Source organism: Oryctolagus cuniculus, chromosome 21 (assembly GCF_964237555.1).
Source record: "Oryctolagus cuniculus chromosome 21, mOryCun1.1, whole genome shotgun sequence".
NCBI lineage: Eukaryota > Metazoa > Chordata > Mammalia > Lagomorpha > Leporidae > Oryctolagus > Oryctolagus cuniculus.
In genome coordinates, this window is record NC_091452.1 from 16,551,267 (window position 1) to 16,579,032 (window position 27,766).

General features: G+C 46.2%; 1 protein-coding gene across 6 annotated transcripts in view; it reads left to right on the forward strand.

The window, feature by feature from the left end:
• The first annotated feature begins 4,666 nt into the window (after positions 1 to 4,666).
• The window catches only part of RNF10 (ring finger protein 10), a 41,720-nt gene continuing 18,620 nt past the window's right edge, over positions 4,667 to 27,766 (forward strand). For all 6 annotated transcript variants that reach the window (XR_011385226.1, XM_070066003.1, XM_070066004.1 and 3 more), the window contains exons 1-6: positions 4,667 to 5,280; positions 17,180 to 17,376; positions 21,743 to 21,942; positions 24,009 to 24,099; positions 26,744 to 26,928; positions 27,008 to 27,144. Coding sequence is in view for 5 of the 6 variants with exons in the window: in XM_070066003.1 (XP_069922104.1) it covers positions 5,124 to 5,280; positions 17,180 to 17,376; positions 21,743 to 21,942; positions 24,009 to 24,099; positions 26,744 to 26,928; positions 27,008 to 27,144 (967 nt within the window). In the remaining variant the exon portion in view is untranslated. The remainder of the gene's footprint in view (positions 5,281 to 17,179; positions 17,377 to 21,742; positions 21,943 to 24,008; positions 24,100 to 26,743; positions 26,929 to 27,007; positions 27,145 to 27,766) is intronic.

The following is a 27,766-nucleotide window of genomic DNA, read 5'->3' on the forward strand; positions in this document are numbered from 1 at the left end:
GGGAAACTAGCGTGGTGTGGGTCAAAGGGCAAGGTCACGAGGTCAATTCCTGTAAACTTTGGTGTGCTAAGAGTCACCAGGTTTGAGCTATATTTTTAAGAGTTGTTTGTTTTTATTTATCTGAAAGGCACAGTTACAGAGAGAGAAAGATCTTCCATCTGCTGATGCACTTCCTACATGGCTGCCCAGAGCTTCTTCCCGTCTCCCATGTGGGTTGCAGCACTTGGGCCATCTTCTACTGCCTTCCCAGGCATAGCAGCAGGGAGCTGGATGGGAAGTGGAGCAGCCGGGTGCCCATATGGGATGCCAGTTGAACAGACTGGTTTTAACCCGCTGTGCTACAATGCTGGCCCAGGGTTTGAGCTTTAAAATCAGATGCCTGGGCCCCAGCTGCCAGAGACTTAAACAAAAAGATTGCAGCCAATTAAGTTTAAAGATTAATTAATTTGGGCCGGTGCTGCGACTCAATAAGCTAATCCTCTGCCAGCGGCACTGGCACACCGGGTTCTAGTCCCGGTCGGGGCGCCGGATTCTGTCCCGGTTGCCCCTCTTCCAGGCCAGCTCTCTGCTGTGGCCAGGGAGTGCAGTGGAGGATGGCCCAGGTGCTTGGGCCCTGCACCCCATGGGAGACCAGGAGAAGCCCCTGGCTCCTGGCTTTGGATCAGCGCGGTGCGCCGGCTGCAGCGCGCCGGCTGCAGCGCGCCGGCCATTGGAGGGTGAACCAACGGCAAAGGAAGACCTTTCTCTCTGTCTCTGTCTCTCACTGTCCACTCTGCCTGTCAAAAAAAAAAAAAAACAAAAAACAAAAAAAAAAAAAAAAAAAAAACAAAAACAAAAAACTAATTAATTAGAGAGAGAGGGAGAGATCTCCTGTCCTCTGAGTCACTTCTCGAATGCCCCTAAAGTGGGTGACTGGAGCCAGGAATTCAATTCAGGTCTCCCACGTGGGTGGCAGGAACCCAATTACTTGAGCTGTCACTGCTGCCTCCCGAGGTCTGCGTTAGCAGGAAGCTGAAGTGGAGCCCTGGAGCTGGGATTGGACCCAGTTATCACAATATGGGGACACAGGTGTCTCAACTGCTAGGCTAACAACTAGATTGTTACCAGAAATCTTAAACCAGTGAATTTGTGTATTTCCCTGGACCCTATCTGAACAAGCTTCTCTGGTGATTCTGATGCAAGGAGATTTACAGACCATTCTTGAAAAACATATGCTGGAATACCCTGGAAATTAAACATAGGAAAGACTATTCTGTGTGCTGTCCATTTTCTGAACCCAGGAAATTCATAAATGGAAATAAAGCTTTGCCAGTACCAAAAACCACTCACACTTCATCTCCTGCTGACATTTCTAGGTCCAACTGGCATGTCATGTGTGTTTGATTTCCACCCCAGATTTTCATTCTTTTTTTATGGAAAGGGTAATGTAGACCATCTTGTACAAAAGAGGATGGAGGCTGTTGAGTTTTGCTTGGGTTTCTGTATGTTTCTGCTTTGAGTCCCTTTTTAAATGTATGTTTTCTGTAAATATTTCACAAGGAGCAAGTGCCAACGATCCTAAGAAAGTATTCTGGAATGAAAGTTTCCGGTTTAATATAGCCTCACAGATGGACACCTACTGCTTTCTTTTGAGAAATCCTACAGTGGGATTTCTCTTTCCTTTTATTTTTAAGAACAGAGGGAAGAAATGACTCATCCACGTGTTCAGGGTTCTCACACCCTTGTTAAAGGAAATGTAGGTTCATTAGGAACTCCAGTGTCTCTGTCACACCTAGCTATGTACAAGAATTCACTAGGGCAGGCATTATGGCACAGGTGGGCAAACTGCTGCCTAGGATGCCTGCATCCCACATGGGAGTGCTAGAGATCAAGTCCTGGCTCCTCTGCTTCCGACCCAGCTTCCTGCTGATGGGAACACTGGGACGTAGCTGATGATGGCCCAAGTGTTGGTGTTCATCCCCATGGGAAGTGCAGATGGAGTTCCTGGCCCCTGCCTGGTCCACCTTTGACTCTTCCAGGCAACTGGGGAAGGAACCAGTGGGTGGGCGATCTCTCTTCCTCTCTCTCTCTCTCTCTGCCTTTCAAGTAAATAAATAAATCTTTTAAAAAAGAATTTATATCACGTTCGGGGCTATTCCTTTTGGGCATTAAATTAAGCTTCCAGACCAACAGTATGTAGCCGTTCTCTTATTTCACTATAACTTGTCGGGGGAAAGCTGTGAGAGGTAAGGCAGGACAAGGGCTGGTGGAGGCTATTTTAAGGAAATTTAAAAACATAAGATTAATATCTGACTCCCTTCATCCCAGTTTAAACTGTAAATTCCAATATTGTGATTCATTTATATAGACTTATTCATGTCTTTATACCATGTGATGACTAATAAGCAGCCAAGTAGGACTCAGTTACAATTTCATTCATTCATTCATTCTCAAAGGGCTCCTAACATTTCCCTCATTCTCCTGTGTTCAGCGCATGTGACAGCACTCTAGGGAGTCCTCCTTGATCCCTTGCAACTGGACTTTTCTCTTAGAGTCTCTGCTCTGGTCAGCATTTTGTAGTCAACAATACTTGTAGCCCTTATTACATTCTCACCTTGTAGTTTCTCATTTCCTGAACTCCATAACGTAGGGCACTGTAATCATATCAGTGGCCTCAATTTTCTTTTTTCTTTCTTTTTTTTTTTTTTTTTTTGACAGGCAAAGTGGACAGTGAGAGAGAGAGACAGAAAGAAAGGTCTTCCTTTGCCATTGGTTCACCCTCCAATGGCCGCCATGGCCGGCGCACCGCGCTGATCCAATGGCAGGAGCCAGGTACTTATCCTGGTCTCCCATGAGGTGCAGGGCCCAAGCACTTGGGCCATCCTCCACTGCACTCCCTGGCCACAGCAGACAGCTGGCCTGGAAGAGGGGCAACCGGGACAGAATCCGGCGCCCCGACCGGGACTAGAACCCGGTGTGCCGGCGCCGCAAGGCGGAGGATTAGCCTAGTGAGCCGCGGCGCCAGCCAGTGGCCTCAATTTTCCTGTTGTTTGGCATACCTTGTGCCCAGCCCAGGCCTGACACATAATAGTTTCCTAACTATAGGATGACTGAGAAACCTTTGTTCTCTTTAATACTGTACATGGGATCATTTGACTTCTGTTACAATGGTTAGAAGGGAACCATTTAGTTTTCCAAAGCACAGTTGGATGCAATGTGATTTCCAAAGTGCATAAGTAGTTTTTGTTTCAGTGTTCATGTCTATAAAATGGGTAATTGCTTAGGTAGCTGAGAACATCACTTAACAGCTGTGTTTATGAGTAAATTATCTAGACATTTTGAGTCATTCTCATTTTTTTTTTTTTTGACAGGCAGAGTGGACAGTGAGAGAGAGAGAGAAAGATCTTCCTTTTCTGTTGGTTCACCCCCCAATGGCCACTGCGGCCGGCGTGCTACAGCCAGTGCACTGCGCTGATCCGAAGCCAGGAGCCAGGTGCTTCCTCCTGGTCTCCCATGCAGCCCAAGCACTTGGGCCATCCTCCACTGCACTCCCGGGCCACAGCAGAGAGCTGGATTGGAAGAGGAGCAACCGGGACAGAATCTGGTGCTTTAACTGGGACTGGGGTCCCAGCGCTGCAGGCGGAGGATTAGCCTAGTGAGCCGTGGCGCCAGCCCATTCTCCACATTTTAAAAATCTATTTGAAAGAGAGTAACAGAGCGAGAGAGAAGGAGAGAGCACCTCCATCCACTGGTTCACTACCCAAATGCCTGTAACATCCAGGGCTAGGCCAGGCATAAGCCAGGAGTCTGGAAATCCATCTGGATCTCCCATACAAGTGGCAGGGGCTCAAGTATTTGGGCTATCATCCATTGCCTTCCCAGGTGCGCAGCAGGGAACTGGAGTACAAGTGGAGCAGCCAAGACTCTAAATAGCACTCCAACATGGGACTCCAGCATTGTGAGCAGCGGCTTAACCCACTGCAGCACAATGCTGGACCCACAGCTTTTTTTTTTTTTTTTTTTTTTTTTTGACAGGCAGAGTGGACAGTGAGAGAGAGAGACAGAGAGAAAGGTCTTCCTTTGCCGTTGCCGTTGGTTCACCCTCCAATGGCTGCCGCAAGCACTTGGGCCATCCTCCACTGCACTCCTGGGCCACAGCAGGGAGCTGGCCTGGAAGAGGGGCAGCTGGGACAGAATCCGGCGCCCTGACCGGGACTAGAACCCGGTGTGCTGGCGCCGCAAGGCGGAGGATTAGCCTACTGAGCTGCGGCGCCGGCCTACAATTATTTATATTAACATGAGTTACTGACGATGAAATTTAGTATTGTATGAGGAATTACTTTTAACACTATTATCATTACAAATTTGAGATACTATGAAAGCCTCATAAAACCGACATTACTACTAGAATAAGAACCATAAAACAAAGGAGACCATAAGGAGTCCACAGGCATTCCAGTTGTATCATTATTAGCATGTACCCACTACACATATGATTAGTGTACTAAGACGAAAATCTGGACTTGGATGAAACTACAAGTCCCTTAATCCCGTGCGCCCCTCCAGCGAGGGGTGGGACGGGTGGTGGGGGGGGTGAACTCACTGGACCCGGATGTAAACAAAAACTACATTTCCCAGAGTGCTCATCTCATGCATCTCCACTATATATACTCCATCCGGGTACTTCGGGATGCTGTTTGGCGACTCGTCGCCATTCCCGGAGCAGCTCGGCCTCGGCCTAGAGGCGAGTGTCGGTCGCTGTGTCGGAGACACCGGTCCCCGACACCAAGACAGCCAGCCCTCTCTCCTGCCCGTCGGCGGGAGAGCGTGTCCGGCCGGCCGGCGGGGCTCGCGAACCCTCCCTCGCCTCCCCTTCCCCGGCAGCCTCCGCCCCGCCAGGCCCGGCCCGGACTCCCGAGCCTCGGCCTCCTCCTCCACCGTCACCGCCGCCGTCGGGCTCGACAGCCCCTCCCGCCGCTTCTCTTCCCAATTTGAGAAGCCAAGGAAGGAAACAGGGAAAAATGTCGCCATGAAGGCCGAGAACCGCTGCCGCCGCCGACCCCCGCCGGCCCTGAACGCCATGAGCCTGGGTCCCCGCCGCGCCCGCTCCGCTCCGACCGCCGCCGCCGCCGAGGCCCCCGTTGATGCCGCAGAGCTCCCCCAGCGCCGCCGCCACCGCCTCCGACATGGACAAGAACAGCGGCTCCAACAGCTCCTCCGCCTCTTCGGGCAGCAGCAAAGGGCAACAGCCGCCCCGCTCCGCCTCGGCGGGGCCCGCCGGCGAGTCTAAACCCAAGAGCGGTACGGGCGGGCCCCCGGTCGTGGGCGGGGGGCGTCACATCACCTTTTCCATGGCTCCTGTGGTTTACAGTTCAACTAGTGAGCACTGGGCCTCCTGGTTTCCGGGCCCCTTGTTGCATTCCTGCTCAGAACGGCTTGGAGGGGAGTGGGTGCTGTTCTTACCCCCATTTCGCAGATGGAGAAGCTGAGGTTCGGGAAAGGGTGAGGTCGCCCAGCTAGTGTGTGCCTCTCGGCAGGCCTTGGACAGGGCTCGTCCGACTGGCCGGTCCACCATCTAAAACTTGTAAGTTGTGTGTTCTGTAGTGTTGAATTAATACTGGGTAGAGGGCTGGGGCTCTAGGGTTTTCAGACTCAAATCTCCTGTCTGCTGACCTGGCCTCACTCCGTGAATGAGTGTGCTGTGGTTCAGAGCCAGGCCCTGGGGTCGCTCTGTCTGGGGCCCTCCGGTTTGCCAGACCCCTAGTGGCTGAGTTGCTGGTAGAGGGGGAGCTGGTAGTTGAAGCCGTAAGCTTAAGAACAGGTGAACTCGCTGACATCTGTTGTTTAGCGAAAGCCTGCTGATTCCTGTGTGCTGGGGAATAGCATTGTCCTTTCACAGGGACATTGTCCTCTTTGGAGTCATGGTTTTAGTGTTGCGGCCGTAATGATGACGGTGGCTGTCGTGTGTTGAGGGTTTGCCATGTGCTGAGTACTGGAGTAGGCTTTAGGTCTGTTACCACTACCCCAGTCACTAACCTGTCAGCCCGGAGGAATGGTCCACACTTCAGCAAAGCACAAGTGAGGGGGGGCGTACTAGGAGTTGGGAGAGTGGAGAGCCCGGTCCTCGTTTTCAAAGCCGGTGAGCCAGTCTCTGCTCTGCTTGATTGTATTAGCAGAAATAGGAAGGTGTTTTCCAGAATAGAGTGTGTGGCAAAGAGAAGTATTTGGACTCCCTAAATGTGGAGGTCCAGTTGTTTAAAACCTTTTAAGAGTAAGACTCTGAAAGACTGACTTGAAAGGCTTACTGACTTGACTTCAGAGTTTCCTGCTGGGCCTGCCCAGCGCACTCACTGGTGTGCTGAGGCCTTCCAGAGGGCGCTTGTGAAACTCAGGTGGTGACCAGGTGTCTCGATAATAAATTTTTAAAATACCTAAGCAGAGAGTAGTGTGGGCTCAGGTGACGTCAGGAAGCGGTATGTGGACTTAGGGGCTTTGCACACGTGTAGCTTTTTCAGATCCTTCTAAGGATATGGAGCAGCTACTGTTGAGCTGGTTTAGTGGTCTGAATATTTCCCAGAATAGGTGATAAATGACTTTTGCATTCTATTCCCAGATACTCTGTTAAGGATTTGGTTCTCCAACTATCTGAACTCTCGACTAATTTTCCTGGGGTTCCTTTTTAAGTCAACTGCAGGCTTTAATCTGCTGTGCCACAGCGCCGGCCCCGTGGTGGAACTAATTATGAAACAGAATTCTCTTGTAGTTTGACCAAAGCAAATATTTGTCAGTCTTAACATTTCAAACAGATGTGTATAGAATAAATATTAATTGTTGCCATTCTGGCTACTTAAACTAGTTCTTTTTTTTTATTTTTATTTTTTGACAGGCAGAGTGGACAGTGAGAGAGAGAGAAAGGTCTTCCTTTGCTGTTGGTTTACCCTCCAATGGCGGCCGCAGCCGGCGCACCGCGCTGATCCAATGGCAGGAGCCAGGTGCTTCTCCTGGTCTCCCATGGGGTGCAGGGCCCAAGCACTTGGGCCATCCTCTACTGCCTTCCCGGGCCACAGCAGAGAGCTGGCCTGGAAGAGGGGCAACCGGGACAGAATCCGGTGCCCCGACTGGGACTAGAACCCGGTGTGCCAGCGCTGCAAGGCGGAGGATTAGCCTAGTGAGCTGCAGCGCCGGCCTAAACTAGTTCTTTTTAAAATACGTTAAGTACTATAAAATGTGTGGAAGATGCTTGTTCACCTTTTTACATAGTTTCAATTTTTAAAAATTTATTTACTTCATCTTGGTCTTCCTGCAGGGTGGCAGGGGCCCAAGTACTTAAGCCATCTTCCACTGCCTCTCCAGGTGCTCTAGCAGGAAGCTGGATCGCACATGGAGCAACTGGGACTTGAACCTGCACTCTGATGTCAGATGCCAATGTCGCAAGTGGCAGATTCGCCACAGTGCTGGCCCTCATAGTTTAATTTTTAATTGACGCATAGTAACGCATATTTATGTGTTTTATGGTGTGATATTTCAATACATGAATACAGTATGTTAATGATTAGATCAGTGATTTGTACACGCACGTGCACACACACCTTTAAAAAAAAAAACACACAGGGAGACGGAACTCTAATCTGCCGGGTTAGCCAGGGCTGGGCCAGGGTGAAGGCAGGAGCTGGGAGCTCCCTCGGGATCTCCCTTGTGGGTGGCAGGAGATCCAACCACTTGAGCCCTCACTTGCTACCTCACGGGGTGTACATCAGTGGGAAGCTGGAATCAGAAGCAGAGCCAGGACTTGAACTTAGATATTTTTGATGTGGGATGTGGATGTCCCAGCACATGTTTTCTGTATCAAATGCCCCTGTTTACTATTTTAATTGAAAGTTTCTGAGGAAGGAGTAATTCTTGCAGAGCACTTGTTTTAGGTTGTCTGAAATACGCAAGTGGCATTAGTGTGTTTTTAGTATGTGTGTGTCATAAACTTGAGCACAGTTGCCCTTGCCATGCTTGCTTTTCTATCTTCTCTCTTTCCGTAGCAAGGAAGGATGGACTTAAAGCTAAATACTTCAACCAAAATGCACTGTCTTTATTTAGAACTGCTCATATTTAGGAACTAGTTAAAAGACAGAGTAGGAAAGGAAAGAGTAGGAAATTGACTGATTTTAAACTGGGGCTTAAGGGTAGCCATACACCTCAACATCACTGCTTAGACCAGTGGTGCTGTGACAGGGATTTTAGCCCTCAAATGCTGTGACTTTGAGACTGCTGCTCTAACCATAGGGTAGACTCAGATTCTGCAGAATTTCATAGACAGGTGTGTGCAGTATTTTAAAAACTCACTCATAACTTGATATACTTGATTCTGCTGGAAAATGTTGTATGGCCCTCTTGAATTTCAAAGTACTGAGTTGAGGTAAGAATATGAAGGGTGAGGTGGAAAGACAGGTTGCCTTTTTTTTTTTTTTGTCAAGAAGTTTTTGATATTTGAGTGTTTAATTCCCTTTCTGTTTTCCTACCTTGTGTGAGAAAAAGAAAACCGTCTGGTTTTTCTTTCAGCCATGTCATAAGTGATCGTTTGCTTCCTAGCTATGTGGTTAATGTACTTGAGCCTTTGTTCCTGTTGTTGGCTTAAGTTTGCCCTTCATTTGTACCGGAAATAGATACATTTTGACTATTCGGATTTTCTTGATCTTTCTAGCAGCTTTTTACCTTGGCTAATTGCTTTAAATGTTTACGTAACATTTCTTTTCTTGGGTGCATTTCTATAGCTTCACTCCAGTAAGGCTACAATGCAGTTCTAAGAAGATCAACAGTGAGTGGCACGGCAGAGGCTAGGCAATTCGTAGGCAAACAACGGATCCTGGCTGGAACTAGGCGCTTGCCCCATCCCCCTGGGTGCATGATCCTGCTGTGGAGGTTAAGGGAAGGTCAGGTGTTATGCAGCAGTTATTTTGAGGTTGGTGGTACGAGGCACTGTCCTGACACTCTTCTGTATTCTGGTATCGGAAGCCAGGTTACTAGTGGTAATCTGCCTTGGAGTACGATTCTGAGCTGTAAAGGGACATGCAGGTTTTAATGGTTTTGAAAAGTGAGGTGATTTATAGCTTCAGTAAAACCACTGAAGTTACAGGGTTTCAGGGTCTGTTGGCTGGAGTCTTGATTTATACGGCTTAGCATGTTGGAAATCCCGTGGGTGCTCTTGACAGGAACAATGGGTATTTGTTAAAAAACCAGGCTTTCAAATGATAACTGTCAACTATGGTAGGCATTTTACTGAAGTTTGCTCTTAATCTTCATGATTGTATGAGGAAGGAGGGTTAAAGTATTAGCTCTGTTTTACAGACAAGAATACTAAGGCTTAGAGGTGTTAGTGGCTTTTCTTAGTAAATTCTTATGCAGTCCTAGGCAATATTCATAAATATTCACAAATTAATAAACAGCAAGCAGGTAACTTGCTGGCATATACATCATTCATGGTATCAGCTTTCTTTTCCTTTCATTGAGTGTTACTAATTTCAGCTGGATTCAATTTGGTGTCAGTTGATTATGTAGTAAGGCCTTTTTTTGCCCCTCCTGAAGTTCTTTGTCAACCACTCGGGATGTTGGGTAAGCAACTTGCTTGTGATTACAGCATGAATCAGCAGCAGAAACTTCCTGGCTCGTGTTCTGACCTCTGGGCTGTGCCACCTGTCGGAGTTAGAGCTAGAAATATTGATGATGCCAAATAACTGGGGAAAAACCTGTGGCCTTTAATTTGGTAATGTGGGAAATAGAGATACACCTACTGTTAACTTGGTAGAGATCTTTTAAAGAATGTGGAACTAAGACTGGATTAAGTTTCTAAGTCTCTTATTCTTTGACTCTGGGATCCTGAGTTCTGGACTTAAGCCATTTAACTAATTGTCCTGTCCATTTTGGAATGTGTCTTGGCAGTTGTTTTTAGCTGTGGCTATGCCTCAATCTCCAGAGGACCTTTTTTTATAAAATTATTTGAAAGACAGAGACGCAGAGTGAGAGGTCTTCCATCCGCTGGTTCACTCTCCCAAATGGCTGCAATGGCTGGGGCTGGGCCAGGCTGAAGCCAGGAGCTTCTTCTGGGTCTCCTACGTTGGGTGCAGGGGCCCAAGGACTTGGGCCATCCTCCTCTGCCTTCCCAGGTGCATCAGCAGGGAGCTGGATGGAAAAGTGGAGCAGCTGGGACTTAAACTGGTGCCCATATGGGATGCCAGCACCGCAGGAGGTGCCTTAACCTGCTCTGCCACAGTGCCGGCCCCCTGAGGGTCTTTTTTAAGAATAGGGATGTATGGGGCCCTTTTCTAGCAATTCTTTGTGGTTCTTTAGGACTAGGTGGGGCCCTTGGATACTGGATTTGTAATTTTTTTAAAATAATATCATTGCTTTTAGAAACATGGTTTGATTTTCTTTTTTTAAGATTTATTTATTTGAGCCAGCACCGCGGGTCACTAGGCTAATCTTCCGCCTTGCGGTGCCGGCACACCGGGTTCTAGTCCCGGTCGGGGCGCCGGATTCTGTCCCGGTTGCCCCTCTTCCGGACCAACTCTCTGCTATGGCCCGGGAGTGCAGTGGAGGATGGCCCAAGTGCTTGGGCCCTGCACCCCATGGGAGACCAGGAGAAGCACCTGGCTCCTGCCATCGGATCAGCGTGGTGCGCCGGCCGTGGCGGCCATTGGAGGGTGAACCAACGGCAAAGGAAGACCTTTCTCTCTGTCTCTCTCTCTCACTGTCCACTCTGCCTGTCAAAAATTAAAAAAAAAAAAAAAAATTTTGATTTGTAAGGCAGAGTTACACAGAAAGGAGGAGAGGCATCTCCATTCACTGGTTCGCTCCCCAATTGGATGCATCGGCCAGAGCTGTGCTGACCTGAAGCCAGGAGCTAGGAGCTTCTTCCAGGTCTCTCATGCAGTTGCAGGGGCTCAAGCACTTGGGCCATCTTCTGCTGTTTTCCCAGGCCATAGCAGAGAGTTGGATCGGAAGTGGAGCAGCCAGGACTCGAACTGGCACCCATACTTTATGTGGTGGTTTTACCTGCTACTTGTAAGGCAGAGTTACACAGAGAGAGAGAGAGAAAGAGAGAGAGGTCTTCCATCCTCTGGTTCACTTTCCGAATGTCTGCAGCAGCTGGAGCTGGGCTGATCCAAAGCCAGGAGCCAGGAGTTTCTTCTGGGTCTCCCAGGGAGTTGTAGGGGCCCAAGCACTTGGGCCATCTTCTGCCTTCCCAGGCCATATTAGAAAGCAGGATCGGAAGAGGAGCAGCTGGGACTTGAACCAGCGTTCATATGGGATGCTGGCACTGCAGGTGGCAGCTTTACTCTCTATGCCACAGCGCCGACCCTGGGTGTTTGTAATTTTAAAAGTTTGTAAATGAATTTGGCATGCAGCCAGTACTGCAAAGCACCGTTCTTGAGATTTAAAGCTTTACCTTAGAATGTTTCTCTCAGAACTTGATTTTTATCTGTTTTCTAATATCTAAAGTGGATCATCTCATTTGCTATTAGAGAAACATGAACAAATTCTACCCAAGTTATTTGCATGTGTAACTTGGCAAATTGTATACAAAGCATCTCAAAACAGTATTTTGAGTTTTATCTCTGCTTCCCAGCTCTGACAGTACCTTTAGTCTTTAGCTGTCTGGACCTAGAGATAAGAGCTAGTTGCTTACTTCATAGCCTTAGGTGAGTGGAAGACAGGAGGGAGTTGATTTTAGCAACTAATATCATGAATACTTAAGTGGCTACTTGTTGTAATTTGTTCTTGAAGTGAGCAGTTCACTGTCCGTCAGAGATATGTTACTCTACATGTCCTGAAGCTGCTTCCTTGCCAGTGTGGTCATAGGAAATGAAAACCCTCCTGCTGTGAGTGCCAGTTGACTTTCTTAAGCCCTTGCCTGGGGACTCTGGTTTTACCTAACCTGTGCACACTTGAGAATGTCCTGTCTTGAAAGCAGGGTTGGCCGGCGCCACGGCTCACTAGGCTAATCCTTCGCCTGTGGTGCTGGTGCCCTGGGTTCTAGTCCTGGTTGGGGTGCCGGATTCTGTCCCGGTTGCTCCTCTTTCAGTCCAGCTCTCTGCTGTGGCCCAGGAGAGCAGTGGAGGATGGCCCAAGTACTTGGGCCCTGCACCTGCATGGGAGACCAAGAGGAAGCATCTGGCTTCGGATCGGTGTAGCCCCAGCTGTTGTGGCCATTTGGGGGGTGAACCCTCTAACTCTGCCTGTCCAAAAAAAAAAAGGGGGGGGGGCAGGGTCAAATGCGGGATCATTGGAAACTGTCATAGCTAATGATGTTTGAAGAACATGAGTTTTTTTTTAAAGATTTATTTTTACTTACTTGAAATACAGTTACAGAGAGAGCTAGAGACACAGAAGTCTTCCATCTGCTGGTTCACTCCACAAATGGTCCCAAAGGCTGGAGTTGAGCTGATCTGGAGCCAGGAGCTTCTTCCTGGTCTCCCATGTGGGTGCAAGGGCCCAAGAACTTGGGCCATCCTCCACTGCTTTCTCAGGCCGTAGCAGAGAGCTGGATCAGAAGAGGAGCAGCCGGGACTGTAACCAACACCCATGTGGGATGCTGGCGCTTCAGGCTGGAGCTTTAACCTGCTGTGCTACACAGCCGGCCTGCATTTTCTTGTACCAGTCCCCTTAAGACCTCATTTGTTCTCATGAGGTAGAGTGGAATAGGGTTAAGGAAGACAGAGCAGGAAAGAAGTTCTTTTTCACTGGTAGAATTGGGTGGGACTCTGTCCCCTGTATGTGTAAGATCTAGAGCTCCAACTTTTGTGTTGCTACCAGTGTACTATGTTTGACACTTAACTATTGCTAATTGAAATCATAGGTAAAAGTCTGGTTCTTAAATTTTAATTAAAACATTTATTTAAAATATTTGAAAGACGGAATGACAGAGACATACATCTTACATCTGCTGATTCATTTCCCATATGGCTGCCACAGGTGGGGTTGGGCCAGGCTGAAGCCAGGAGCCAAGAACTCCATTGGGATCTCCCATGTGAGTGGCAGGGACCCAAGCACTTGGACCATCCTCCACTGCTTTGCCAGTTGCATTAGCAGGGAGGTGGATTAGTAGCAGGGACTTGAGCTGTGATGCAGGATGTGCCACAACAGGGGCCCCTAAATTCTAACTTTAGATGAAACTGCTTACTATCCGTAACTGGGATTTAAGGATTACTGGTAGGCATGAACCTGTTCCTGCCAAGTTTCTGATTATTCTGTCTGCACTGCTGTCATGTCAGATGACCGTCGGCTTGAGTCCCAGGTATAGTTGGTTAGGTTTGGAGAAGATAGCATATTTTTCATCCCGTGAGGTGAGTGCTTTCAAAATTTAGACTCTGGCTTATTAACTCACATTTCCTTTTCTCAGAAACTTTACTTCACCTTTAATTTATTTAGTCTTCTTTAAAGTAAACTGATGATCCTACTTGACAAGAAATAATTTTTTCTAAGTACCTGCAGGTTTTTAAATTACTCAGATAATAAGTCTAGAAAATAATAATTATGTATGTTTAGGTCAGAATCTTGGGGTGGAATCCCTTAAAAGCTCATTTTGGTGATTCCTATGAATAACTGTAAAAGGGTGAAAATGAACAATTCCACTTCCTAAAGCTACTGTTAACAGCCAGGTATGGTTCCTTTCCAGACATGTTTCTATTAATTACATTTTTTTTTTTTATAAACAAGATTAAACTGTTGGGAAAATCTGATTTGGATCCAACTGAGGCTCATGCTGTGATCTTGTAACTTTGTAAATTAACACTACCCCATTGAGGATAAACTCAATGGATTTTTTTTGTTTGTTTGTTTTTTTTGCCAAGGACTATTTGTGAACCTCTTTAAGTTATTTAGTTATATGTGGTGCTCAGGTTTTATTTTGCTTTTTATTTTAAGCTGGTAAACTTTGGCATTTAAGTGTTTCTCACCAGGGTTCTGTATTCAATTTGGCACCCCCCCCCCCCAATGTTTTTGAATCTACAGTAGAAAAAAATGGGACAAAGAATGCGAATAGGCTCGTTTCATGAAATACACATGACCACCAGATTGAAAAAGCTGTTGATAGTTATCAGAGAGATTCATATTTAAAGTGAGAAACCGTTTTGAACCTGTAATTGAAGAGAATTTATTCAGCTCAGGTTTAACAAGAATGTAGTGAACCAGACATTGTTTTTATGGTGCTATTAGGATATAAATTGATTGGTATAACAGTTCTGGAAAGCAATTTAAGAATGTATAAAAGGCTTTAGTGATCATACTTTTATCTGTTAATTCCACTTTAAACATTTCACATAATTAATTGGATAGCCTCTCAAAAGAGGCTACCATTCCCATAATATCAAACTATCAAAACCAGATGTCATCTAGGTGTAACAGCAGTAGGAGATTGACTCTTACAAGAGCATGGTTAATAGTAGTTAGTATAGCCATTTTTCATGCTTTTGAACACTGGAAATACATGCAGATGCTCATGAAGTAATAAGACAGCATGTTTTGTGTGCTAGTCATTTTATATAAATGTAAGTATATGGGGCTGGTGTTGTGATATAGCTGGTTGTCACCACCTGCAGCACCAGCATCCCATATGGACATGCCAGTTCAAGTCCCAGCTGGTCCACTTCCAATCCAGCTCCCTGCTAATGCACCTGGGAAAGCAGTGAGGGATGGCTCAGGTGTTTGGGCCCCAGGACCCATGTGGGAGACCCTGGTGAAGCTCCTGGCTTTGGCCTGACCCAGGCCTGGCCTTTATGGCCATTTGAGGAGTGAACCAGCAAAAAATCAATCTCAATCTCTCTCCCACTCTCTCAATCTCTCTCGCTCTCTCAATCTCTCTCGCTCTCTCAATCTCTCTCTCGCTCTCTCAATCTCTCTCTCGCTCTCTCAATCTCTCTCTCGCTCTCTCAATCTCTCTCTCGCTCTCTCAGTCTCTCTCTCGCTCTCTCAGTCTCTCTCTCGCTCTCAGTCTCTCTCTCGCTCTCTCAGTCTCTCGCTCGCGCGCGCTCTCTCGCGCGCGCTCTCGCGCTCTCTAGCTCGTTCTCTCTCTAGCTCGTTCTCTCTCTAGCTCGTTCTCTCTCTAGCTCGTTCTCTCTCTAGCTCGTTCTCTCTCTAGCTCGCTCTCTCTCTAGCTCGCTCTCTCTCGCTCGCTCTCGCTCGCTCGTTCTCTCTCTCGCTCGCTCGTTCTCTCTCTCGCTCGCTCGTTCTCTCTCTCGCTCGCTCGTTCTCTCTCTAGCTCGTGTTCTCTCTCTAGCTCGTGTTCTCTCTCTAGCTCGTTCTCTCTCTCTCTCTCTCTCTCTCTCGTTCTCTCTCTCCCTCCCTCCCTCTTTTCATTCTCATTTTCTTTTGGTGTGTCTCTAACTCTGCCTTTCAAATCTTTTTTTTAAAGATGTTAAGTGTATAAAGTGGAGACTAAAAGGAAACTAAATATTAATAGCTTGATGTTCTGTGATACTGGGAATTTTATTTTTAAAGCCAAGTATCAAAACCAGGTACTTCAAGATGGGACGAGGTGTCTTAATTGGCAACTTGGCCACCAGGCCAAATGCCCACCCCACTGGCAACTGTAAATTGTTCTATATTGTCAAAATTGAACATGTATGTTTTTCAGAAATTTTATTTATTTGTAAAACAGAGTGACAGAAGAAGAGAGACACACAGAGAGTGCTTCCATCTGCTTGTTCACTCCCCAGGTGGTCACAGCAGTTGGCAGGGCTAGGCCAAAACCCAGAGCCAGGATCTCTACACTAGTCTCCCACATGGGTGGCAGGGCCCAATACCTGGACCATCTTTTGCTGCCTTTCCAGGCATGTTATCAGGAAGCTGGATCGGAAGTGGAGCAGCTGGAACTTGAACCAGCAGTCTGATACAGGATGTCAGTATGGCAAGTGAAAGCTTCAACTGCTGTGCTACCGTGCTACCCCAGATACATACTCTTTAGGAGTAATCAGAAAATCAAGAATAGGGGTTTTTTTTTTTTTTTAAAGATTTATTTTATTTATTTGAAAGAGTTAGAGAGAGGTAGGGACAGAGAGAGAGGTCTTCCATCCGCTGGTTCACTCCCCAGATGGCCGCAGTGGCCAGAGCTGTGCCGATCTGAAGCCAGAGCTTCTTCCCGGTCTCCCACGCAGGTGCAGGGGCCCAAGGACTTGGGCCTTCTGCTGCTGCTATCCCAGGCCACAGCAGAGAGCTGGATGGGAAGAGGAGCAGCTGTGACTAGAACCGGCGCCCATATGGGATGGTGGTGCTCTAGGCCAGGGTTAACCCACTGCGCCACTACGCCGGCCCCAAGAATAGTGGTTTTTTTTTTTTTTTTAAGATTTATTTATTTGAAAGGCTGAGAGAGGTCTTCCATCTGCTGGTTCACTCCCCAGATGGCTGCAATGGCTTGAGCTGTGCCCATCTGAAGCCAGGAGCTTCTTCCCAGTCTTCCACACAGTTGCAGGGGCGCAAGCATTTGGGCCATCTTCCACTGCTTTGCCAGGCCATAGCAGAGAGCTGGATCGGAAATGGAGCAGCCAGGACTAGAACAGGTGTCCATATGGGATGCTGGCACTGCAGGTGACAGCTTTACTCACTATGCCACTGTGCCAGCCCTAAGAATAATTTTAAAAAGCATATAATTCAAGCTGATCTAATACGCTATTAGAGCTTAGCCTCTTTTCTGTTAATTTATTTGGCCTCTAGAATGTAAAATACATTGTTTTGCCTTTATATTGCTTGATTATCTGCCAAGGCTTGGGCCAGTCTCTTAGAATATAAAATCTGGCTGTGTTCTAGTAATTAAAAGTAATTTAAAGGTAATAATGTCTTATCTCAGGATAAAATACTTTGCCCAAATATAGAATGGCTGTTTATTTTCCTGTTACTTTATCAGAATGGACTTTTACAAGAGCAGTGATTAAGCTGTATGAAAAAGACTTATATACTGAGAATCTATGTGATTTGGTCTGTGTTGTATTTTTCCTGAGGGAGAGACTTCTTAGGCTGTCATTTCAAACAAAACAAAGACCCCACCTCACTATGTGTTATCTTGTTCAAAGCATTAGTTCTCAGTCCCAAGCCAGATTTCTTGGAGGTTGTAGAAGGGTTTATTAACCTTGTTTAAATATGTTTTGTTGGGAGGTAGAGAGCGATTAGCTGACCATTTCTGTCATATCTTAACTAACAATTTTGTGTTTCTTGCTTTCAGATGGAAAGAACTCGAGTGGATCCAAGCGTTATAATCGCAAACGTGAACCTTCCTACCCCAAAAATGAAAATTTTAGCAACCAGCCCCGTCGCCCCAGTTCACAGAAAAGCAAAACTTTTAACAAGATGCCTCCTGAAAGGGGTGGCGGCAGCAGCAAACTCTTTAGCTCTTCTTTTAATGGTGGAAGACGAGATGAGGTATGGAATTGGAGGTTGTTCTTTCTAGAATATAAGAAGCATGAGATTTGAGTTTTTCTTTTCCTCCTCAGTTTACCAGTAATTAATGAGGAGAGCAAGAGGTAGAAGAATAGATAACCAGAACAGTCTTGACTAGTTGAGGAATAACTAGATTCTGAACTTTGCCTTCTTTCCCTGAAAGTTGTAAAAATTACCTTAGAGGAAGAAGCCATCATAATTATAGGTTGGAGTTATGCCGCTCTCTGACACCGGCATCCCATGTGGGTGCTGGTTTGAGTCTCAGCTGCTCCATTTCCAATCTAGCTTCCTACTGATGCACCTGGGAAAGCTGCAGAAGATGGCTCAAGTACTTTGGCCCTTGCCACCCATGTGTGAGACCTGGATGGAATTCCAGGCATTTGGCACCATTGCAGCCATTTGGGGAGTGAACCAACCAATGGAAGATTGATCTCTCTGTCTCTGTATCTCCAGCTCTGTGTATCTCTCTGTCTGCCTTTAAAAAATTTTTTTAAAAAATCATAGATTTAAATAACCATTGGTTGTGAGAAAGTGTGGAAAATTTGAGGTACCTTAATTTATGTAGTACTTGTGAACTGTAGGTATACTTTGGAATATGTAGGTTAAAAACATGACTGTAAGGGGCTGGCTGGCACTGTGGTTTAGTAGGTAAAGCCGCTGTCTGCAGTGCCGGCATCCCATATGGGTGCTAGTGTGTGACCTGGCTGTTCTCCTTCTGATCCAGCTCTCTGCTATTGCCTGGGAAAGCAGTGGAAGATGGCCCGAGTCCTTGGGCCCCTGCACTCATGTAGGATACCTGGAAGAAGCTGGCTCCTGGCTTCGGATCGGCCCAGCTCCGGTCATTGCAGCCATTTGGGGAGTGAACCAGTAGATGAAAGATTGCGCTCTGCCTCGCTGTAATTCTGCCTTTCTTTTCTTTTCGTTCCCCTTCTCTTTCCTTTCCTTTCTCTGTAATTCCGACTTTCAAATGAAGAGAAGGAGAGGCAGAGAGAGAGGTCTTTCATCCACTGGTTCACTCCCCAGTTGGCCACAATGATTCGAACCAGCACACACATGGGATGCTGGCACTGCAGATGGTGGCTTTACCTGTTAATGCCACAGCACTGGCCCCTTCTTGGCCTTTTCACTGAGACACTCTTCCCCGAAATCATAGTGTGTGCTCCTTTGGGTTCTTTCAAGTCTTTCTCAAATCCATCTCCCTCAGATAAATTTTCCTTAGCCATCTTGTGAAACTACTCATTGTATCTATTCATTTCCCTCAGTCTACTTTTTTAAAATCAGTAAGCACTCACCAGCAGATTTAAATTGTGGTTTATTGTGTCTCAAACTAGAATTTAAGCACCAAAAGGACAGTGTTCAATGTTATATTCCAAATTCCTGAGTGGCATTGGTGTATAATATGTGAGAAGTAAATATTTTATGAATGAAAGATTTTTCCTTGAATAGGCCCATTAAATCTTTCCCTTCTTTCCTCCCTTTCTTCCTTTCTTCATTTTTTGACAGGCAGAGTGACACACAAAGATCTTCCATACTCTGGTTTGCTCTCCAAATGACTGCAATAGCCAGGTCTGGATCAGTTTGTGCCAGGAGCCAGCAACTCTATTCTGGTCTCAGATGGGTGACAGGGACCCTAGTAATTGGGCTATCTTTTGCTGCCTTCCCAGGTACATTAGCAAGAAACTGGATTGGAAGTAGGTCAGCAGGGACTTGAACCAAGCACTTTAATATGGGATTCTGGCATTGCAAGTATTAGCTTAATCTGCACAATACCAGCATCAAATGAAATTAATTGACCTAGTATATCCAAAATGTAATTTGACCATGTATCACAGACTATAGTTCATCCATGGCAGCATCTGGCTAGTAGCTACTATATTGGTCAGCATAGCTCTGGAAGGTAAACTGTAGGAGTAGATGGTTAAGATAGGGTGCAGGGCAAGCTGACTGGAAGAAAGGAGATCAGAGAGCTGAGAGGTCAGTGTTTTGGAAGGATAGTCGGGATTTACAGTGGTTGGTGTAATAGTGACATTGACGGCAAGGTGAGGTGACAGCTGTGACAAGGTGAAGGTGCAAGAGTGAGAATTTCGGAGGTTAATTGATCTTAGATGTAAGTTTGGGGCTTTGTGGTAACTAGGGAAGGTTGGAGCCATATGGTGATGAGAGTCTGGGGGATGACAAAAGGGTGACCTGGGAGTTCTGGACTTCCTGTTGTGACTTTCATAAACAGAATATGGGCTTAGCTCCAAGATCTATTGGGATAAAAAAGGAAGTTGTTAAACTGCGGTAGTTACTAGTTGTGTACATTTTCAAAGGTCATATACTGTGAATCTATATGCTCGGAATATCTCAGAGGGTGTATTCAATGCCTCTGGGATGGAAGGTATCTTTTGCCATCCCATGTAGGTATAAGTGCTGCTTACTAAAAATCTCCAAATTTTATTAAGCAGAAAAGCCTTACATCTTTATTTCCTTTGATCCAATAATTCCTCCTGCACTTGCAAAAGAAATGTGGGTACCCAAGCATTTGTACCCAAAGAGCCACCCAAAAATGTGTTTATTACATTATTTTGTTGGGGTGGGAAAGCCTCAAACAATTGGCATATAATAGACTCAGCCCATATAATGTAATGGTATGTAGTCATTTAAAGTGGCAGTATACTAATGTGATGTGGCGGAATATTTGTAACATTAAAAGGGAAGTGGGATTGGGAAATGCACCAGCTGATTTATAGCTTGGTTCCGTACCACTTCAGTTTGGGTGTGTTAAGGGGACCAAAATATTCCCTGATGTGATTTCTTCCATCTTTGTGGGCAGCTATAGTTCTCATATGGATGGTTTCTTGTCATGTTCTAAACTGTTTCTGAATCTGCTGGTTGGGTTTATTTCTAGATGTAACATGTTCTCTATCAGTTTTTTAAAATTTGTTTATTTGACAGTCAGAGAGGCAGGTGCAGGTTTATTCATTATTTGAAAGGCAGAGACGAGAGACCTTCCCTCTGTTGGTTCACTCTCCAAATGGCAGCAACAGACAGGGCAAGGTCAGACAGAAGCTAGGAGCCAGGAACTCCATCCTGGCTTTCTGCATGGGTAGCAAGGAACCAAGTACTTGAGCCTTCTTTCATTGCCTTTCTAGGCACATTAGCAGAAAGCTGTATCAGAAGTGGATGTTCTGTTATGCGATGCCAGCATCACAAGCAGTGGCTTAACTTGCTGCACCAAACACCTGCCCCAGTTTTATTTATTTATTTTTTTCAAAGATTGATTTATTTGAAAGACAGAATACCAGGGAGATCTTCCATCTGCTGGCTTACTTCCCAGATAGCTTTTGGGGCTGGGCCAGGTCTCCTTGTGGGTGGCAGGGACCCCTGGATTTGGGCCACCATCTGCTGCTTGCCCAGGGGCATTAGCAGGGAACTGAATCAGAAGCATTGCAGCTGGTACTTGAACCTGTACTCTGATATGGGATGCTGGTGTTGCAAGTGGTGGCTAACCCTATTGCACTGCAATTTTAGTTAACAATTTTCTTTTTAAAGATCTTACTGATTTGAAAGACAAGAGATACAGAGAGAGGTAGAGACAGAGAGAGGTCCTCTATCCTCTGGTTCCCTCTCCAGATGGCTGCAACGGCCGGAGCTGCGCTGATCTGAAACCAGGAGCCAGGAGCTTCTTACAGGTCTCCCACACAGGTGCAGGGTCCTAAGGACTTGGGCCATCTTCCACTGCTATCCCAGACCATAGCAGAGAGCTGGATGGGAAGAGGAGCAGCTGGGACTAGAACCGGCGCCCACATGGGATGCCGGTGCTGATTCAGGCTAGGGCTTTAACCCTCTGCGCCACAGCACTGGCCCCTAGTTAACAATTTTAGTTAACAATAACAGTATGTATCTCAGAGGGAAGGTCTCTGGAATCCAGAAGTCCAAGGTAGTTAGTAATGTCAGACTGCAGGCTACTTCCAGATTGTGGCTTTACAAATCCCCTTTGCTAGAAACAAACCAAATATTAACAAGAGTGAAGGTATAGGAGTCCTGTGGAACTGTCTGAAGAGCAATCCAGTATGTGTGCCTTTGTGCTTTAAGATAGCTAGAGGGTTCGTGCTAGGTTTTGTCATTTCGAGGTTAATAGCCACTTAGAGCAGACTAAACAGTTTAAGTAATTGTATGGTAAAGGCTCTTTTTCTCTTCACTGCCATCCAGACCTTGGGTAGGCTATTGTATTACCACCTCCTAGGAAGATTGTTTACTTTAAGCCTGTTTTATTTAGTTAAATATTTTAAGCCATGTAGGAGTTGTGCTGGTTTCTGCTGTTGTCCTCATGTGAAATAATCTGATTCATTCTCATTCTCTCTAGGTAGCAGAGGCTCAACGGGCAGAGTTTAGCCCTGCCCAATTCTCTGGTCCTAAGAAGATCAACCTGAACCACTTGTTGAATTTCACTTTTGAGCCCCGTGGCCAAGCGGGTCACTTTGAAGGCAGTGGTCATGGCAGCTGGGGTAAAAGGAACAAGTGGGGACATAAGCCTTTCAACAAGGAACTCTTTTTACAGGCCAAGTGAGTATTGCTGCTCCGACAGAATGGTGAGGCTGAGTATCTAGGTAGCTGGATGCTGTGAGGAAGCTTCTTTTAAACTAGGGGAGAGAGCTAGAGAAGGAATTGCTCTGGTTTTTCTCTTTCCCTCTCCCTCCCTGTCATTCACTTTCCCTGTGGATATCCTTGGTACTTTAAAGACTACATTGCTTACATAAATGTCTTTAATATCATGATGAAGTAAAAGAAACGGTTAGAACTGGGCCCAGATTTTAATCTTATTTTGGCTGTTGACCTTTGAGCATAATTGTTTAATCATTGTGAGATAATTAGTTTCTATATAATGAGGATGAACTTATTTATTTATTTTTAGATGTATTTTTTGTTTACTTGAAAGGCAGAGTTAGAGATCTATCTTCTGCTGGTTTTCTTCCCAAATGGCCACAATGGCCAGGCCAAAGTCAGGAACATGGAGCTGCTTCTGCATCTCTCACGTGGATGCAGGTGCCCAAGCACTTAAGCCATGTTCTGCTGCTTTCTCAGGCACATTAGCTGGGAGGTGGATCAAATGGAGCAGCCGGGTCTCAAACCGGCCTCCATATGGAGGCTTAACCTGCTATGCTGTAATGCCGGCCCCAAGAAACTTTTTTTTTTTTTTTTAAATATTTATTTACTTGAGTTACACAGAGAGGAGAGGCAGAGAGAAAGAGGTCTTCCATCCGCTGGTTCACTTTCCAGTTGGCTGCAATGGCTTTAGCTATGCCAATCCAAAGCAAGGAGCCAAGAGCTTCTTCCGGTCTCCCACGTGGGTGTAGGGGCCCCAGGACTTGGGCCATCTTCTGCTTTCCCAGGCCACAGCAGAGAGCTGGATCAGAAGTAGAGCAAATGGGACTGGAACTGGCACCCATATGGAATGCCAGCACTGCAGGCAGTGGCTTTACCTGCTACACCACAGCACCAGCCCCAAGAAATTTTTTTTAAAGATTTTATTTTAAAGTCAGAGTTACACAGACGGGAGAGGCAGAGAGAGAGAGAGGCAGAGAGAGAGAGAGAGAGGCAGAGAGAGAGAGAGAGAGGCAGAGAGAGAGAGAGAGAGGCAGAGAGAGAGAGAGAGAGGCAGAGAGAGAGAGAGAGGCAGAGAGAGAGAGGCAGAGAGAGAGAGAGAGGCAGAGAGAGAGAGAGAGGCAGAGAGAGAGAGGCAGAGAGAGAGAGAGGCAGAGAGAGAGAGAGAGAGAGGCAGAGAGAGAGAGAGAGAGGCAGAGAGAGAGAGGCGGAGAGGGAGAGGGAGAGAGAGAGAGGTCTTCCATCTGCTGGTTCACTCCACATTTGGCCGCAACGGCTGGAGCTGCACTGATTCGAAGCCAAGAGCTTCTTCTGGGTCTCCCACGTGGGTGCAGGGGCCCAAGGACTTGAGCTACTGCTTTCCCAGGCCATACTAGAGACCTGGATCGGAAGTGGAGCAGCTGGGTCTCAAACCGGCACCATATGGCATGGAGGCGCTTCAGGCCAGGGTGTTACCCACTGTGGCACAGTGCCGGCCCCAGAAACTTTCTTAAAAGGAGAATTTAATGACAAGTTGAGACAGTTGGTGTTCATATCTCAAGTACTGATTCTACTTTGTTTCCTTTTTTGTGGCATTAATCAAAATGCAAAATTTGACCTCAGATTTAGACTGAAGTAACCAATTTGTATTTTATATATAAACTTGAGAGTGACTCAGAACAATTATTAATCTTAAATACTAGCCTAGCCATGTTCTGGGGTTCCAAGAGAGAGGGAGGGTGCTTGGCTTATTGGTGGTTGATAGAGCCACAAAGTAGGTTAATTTTAGTTCAGAGGAAACTAAGAGGGAATGTAGCCGGACTTGGAAGCAAAAGAAACAGTTGTGGGATTATATTTCTTCCTGCTGAGCCTTTGGATTCCTGCCAGAGCTCAGAGCTGCGGCTGAAGTTATAGTACTGTGCTTTGTGGCCCAGGGTTGCCAGTGGCCTGCATGTGATTTCTAAGTGAACAGGTGATGAATTTCTGCAAAAGGCTCATTAGTGGGTTCTGACAGTTTGCCTTTTCTCTGCCTTCCTCCCTGTTTCTAGCTGCCAATTTGTGGTGTCTGAAGACCAAGACTACACAGCTCATTTTGCTGATCCTGATACCTTAGTCAACTGGGACTTTGTGGAACAAGTGGTAAGTCACTCAGCCAAACTTGTGAGCTGTTAGTATGAGAGAGAACTAAAGAAAGGGGCTGTAGTGACATAGCAGCCATTGGCATTGTTTGTTGCCAACACCTTTTTCTGCCTATTGCACACGTTTTTCAGAAGTCAGTTGTTGGTTCTCCCTGCAATTCTTTGTGTGTTGGCAGTGCCCTGCAGTGATGGGATATAGAAGGATCTTACCTGAATATGTTCAAGAGGTCCTACTTCCCAGCTCCTCTGTCCTAGAAAGTGATAACTGGGGACTCTGAGGGATACCAGTTACCCTCCTTACCCCGGCTGGGGTTCATTACATGGACATTGCCTCATTGGCAGCTATTTGTAGTAGTCAGTATCAAATTAGGCCTCAGCTTTGTGGTAAGTGAATGAGTCACACAACTGTACTATCAAAGCCACAGCTACATTTTTAAATTAAAATAATTTTTTTAATTTATTTTTTTGAAAGGCAATTAGAGAAGGAGAGACACCTATCTTTTGTCCTCTGGTTCATTCCCCAAATGATTGCTAGGGCTGGGACTGGGCCAGTTGGAAACCAGGAGCTTTTTCTGGATCTCCTATGTGCATGGTAGGGGTCAAAGGACCTGGGCCATCTGCTGCTTTCACAGGCACATTAGCAAGGAGCTAGATTGGAAGTGGAGCAGCTGGGACTCAAATCGGTACCCATATGGAATGCTGGCACTGAAGGTAGTAGCTTAACCCAGTGTGCCATAGCATCGGCCCCTGCATTTGTTTTCCACTGAAGTTACAAACTCTAGGTATCCCCTTGCTGATCCTAATAGGATATCGATGTAAAATACCTTTCAAGATGATAGACACTACCCCCCCTCCCCCACCAATGAGTGAGGTCTTTTAAATGCAAAGCTTAGATTGGCATTACTGTGAAAATTCATAAACTCATCTGAGACTGACATAGAAGGACTATAAAACTGCATTGGTCTTAAAAAAATATACAGCGGTGGGCATTCGTTATAGTAGTTAAGCCACCACTTGGGATACCCATATAGTATGTCAGAGTGCCTGGGATGGGGTCTCACTTCTGCTTCCAATCCAGCTTCCTACTAATGGACTTACTGGAAGGCAGTTGATGATGGCTCAAGTGCTTGGGTCCCTGCCAACCATGTGGGAGAGCCCGATAGAGTTCCTGTCTATTGTAGGTATTTTGGGAGTGAACCAGCAGATGGAAGGTCGGTTGATATCTATCTCTCTCTCTCTCTCTCTCTCTCTCTCTCTCTCTCTCTCTCTCTCTCTTTCTCCCCCTTTCAAATAAATAGGGGCCAGTATTGTGGCAAAGGTTAAATTCCTACTTGGAACACTGGCATCCCATATGGGCATCAGGTCCTGTTCTGGCTGTTCTTACTTTCCAGCTCCCTGCTAATGCTCCAGGGGAAGCATGGGAAGATGGCCTTAATGCTTGGACACCTGTCACTCATATGGGAGACCCGAAGGAGTGTCAGGCTCCTGGCTTTGTCCTGGCTCAGTCCAGGCCATTGTGGCCATTTGGGAATGAACCAGCAGATGGAGCATCTCTGTCCGTAACTCTGCCTTTCAATTAAAATAAAAATATCTTACAAAAAATAAGCTAGCTAAAAAATAGATGGGTGTTTGGCACAGCAGTCAAGCTGCTACCTCCGATGCCTGCATCCCTTATCAGAATGCCTATGTCTGAGTCCTGGCTTCCTGCTAGTGCACAGCCTAGGAGGCAGCACTTGACAACTCAGGTGTTTGGTTGGATCCTTACCACATGTGGGAGACTGGATGAAGTTCTTGGCTGCTGGCTTTGGCTTGGCCTAGCTGTAGCTGTTTGTGCCATTTGAGGAGTGAACTAGTAGATGGGAGCTTGCTCTGTCTTTCTGCTTTTCAAAAGGAAAATGATAATAAATCATACGCGCGCACACACACACACTCACAGAATACAAAGCAAAAAGTCTTGCTAACTCCTGTTGGAAATTACTGGTAGATTATTTCTAGATCATTTTATGCCTTTAGGTGTGTGTACATATTAAGTCATTGTAAGTAGCATTATATGGTGATTTCCGTCTTTTTTTTTTGTTAATATGGAACAGCTAAAATACCTGTAAAAAATACTTCATGTTAAACCATTATTATAGTTTCTTTAATGATTTGCTTGAAGAACTTATGTACATCTGCATTTTAAAATAGTTCTTTGAAGATGTGTTGAAAGGAAATGGAAGAGGAGAGATTCTAAGTTTGACACACTCTGTAGTTACTTCTTTTTATTTCTTTGTTAACGATTTATTTATTTATTTATTTGAAAGTCAGAGTTGGAGAGGCAGAGTCAGAGAGCGGTCTTCATCCACTGGTTCACTCCCCAAATGGCTGTGATGGGTGGAGCAGGGCCAATCCAAAGCCAGGAGGCTGGAGCTTCTTCCGGGTATCCCATGTGGGTGCAGGGGCTCAAGCACTTGGGCCATCTTCTTTGATGCTTTCCCAGGCACATTAGCAGGGAACTGTATTGGAAGTAGAGCAGCCAGGACTTGAACCTGCACCCATATAGGACGTGAGCAGTGCATGCGGTGGCTGTATCTGCTGTGCCACAGTGCTGACTCCTCTCTAGTCACTTCTGAGAGCAGTGAAATTGTGGTTATGTTTTGTTTCAGCGCATCTGTAGCCATGAAGTGCCATCTTGCCCAATATGCCTCTACCCACCTACTGCAGCCAAGATAACCCGTTGTGGGCACATCTTCTGCTGGGCATGCATCCTGCACTATCTTTCACTGAGTGAGAAGACATGGAGTAAATGTCCCATCTGTTACAGTTCTGTGCATAAGAAAGATCTTAAGAGGTGAGGTTGAGACATTTAATAGAGTAGACCCCCATTTGCCAACTCCTTGATTTGCTGCATCTGATTGTCTGTGTTTCAGTGTTGTTGCCACAGAATCTCGCCAGTATGTTGTTGGTGACACCATTACAATGCAGCTAATGAAGAGGGAGAAAGGGGTTTTGGTGGCCTTGCCCAAATCCAAATGGATGAATGTAGACCATCCCATTCATCTAGGAGGTAAGTTGCCTTAGTTTTGGGACATAACTTTTAAAGCTATTGACTATATCTTTCTAGTGTCGGAAATAGATCCTCTGGGGCAAAGTTCTAGCACATCCACATTATTAGTAGGGCTTCAATAGGGTAGGGTGGAATTTGCAGAGTGGTTTAACTCTTGGCTTCCTATTTGGTTCAGGGGTGTGTGTGTGTGTGTGTCTATCATTTTACCAGCCTTTATTGAATAGTTTGCACTGTCCCCAGTCTTGGGGATTCCATAGTTAGCCAGTCTGGGTGCCTGTCTTCTTTTTCTTTTCTCTTTTCTTCTCTCTCTCTTTTTAAATCTGTTTTATGTATTTGAAATGCATTATGACAGAGAGGGACAGAGTGAGGGACAGAAAGATCTTCCATCTGCCTACTCACTTTCCAAATGGCCACAATAGGCCTAGGCCAGAACAAAGCCAGGAACTCCATTCTGGTCTCCCATGTGGGTGGCAGGGGCCCAAGTACTTGAGCTGTTGTCTGCTGCTTTGCCAGGTGCATTAGCAGAGAGCTGGATTGGAAGCGGGACAGCCAGAATTTCAGCCAGTGCTCTGATATGGAGTACTAGCATCACAGGCAGGGACTTACCCCACTGTACCACAGT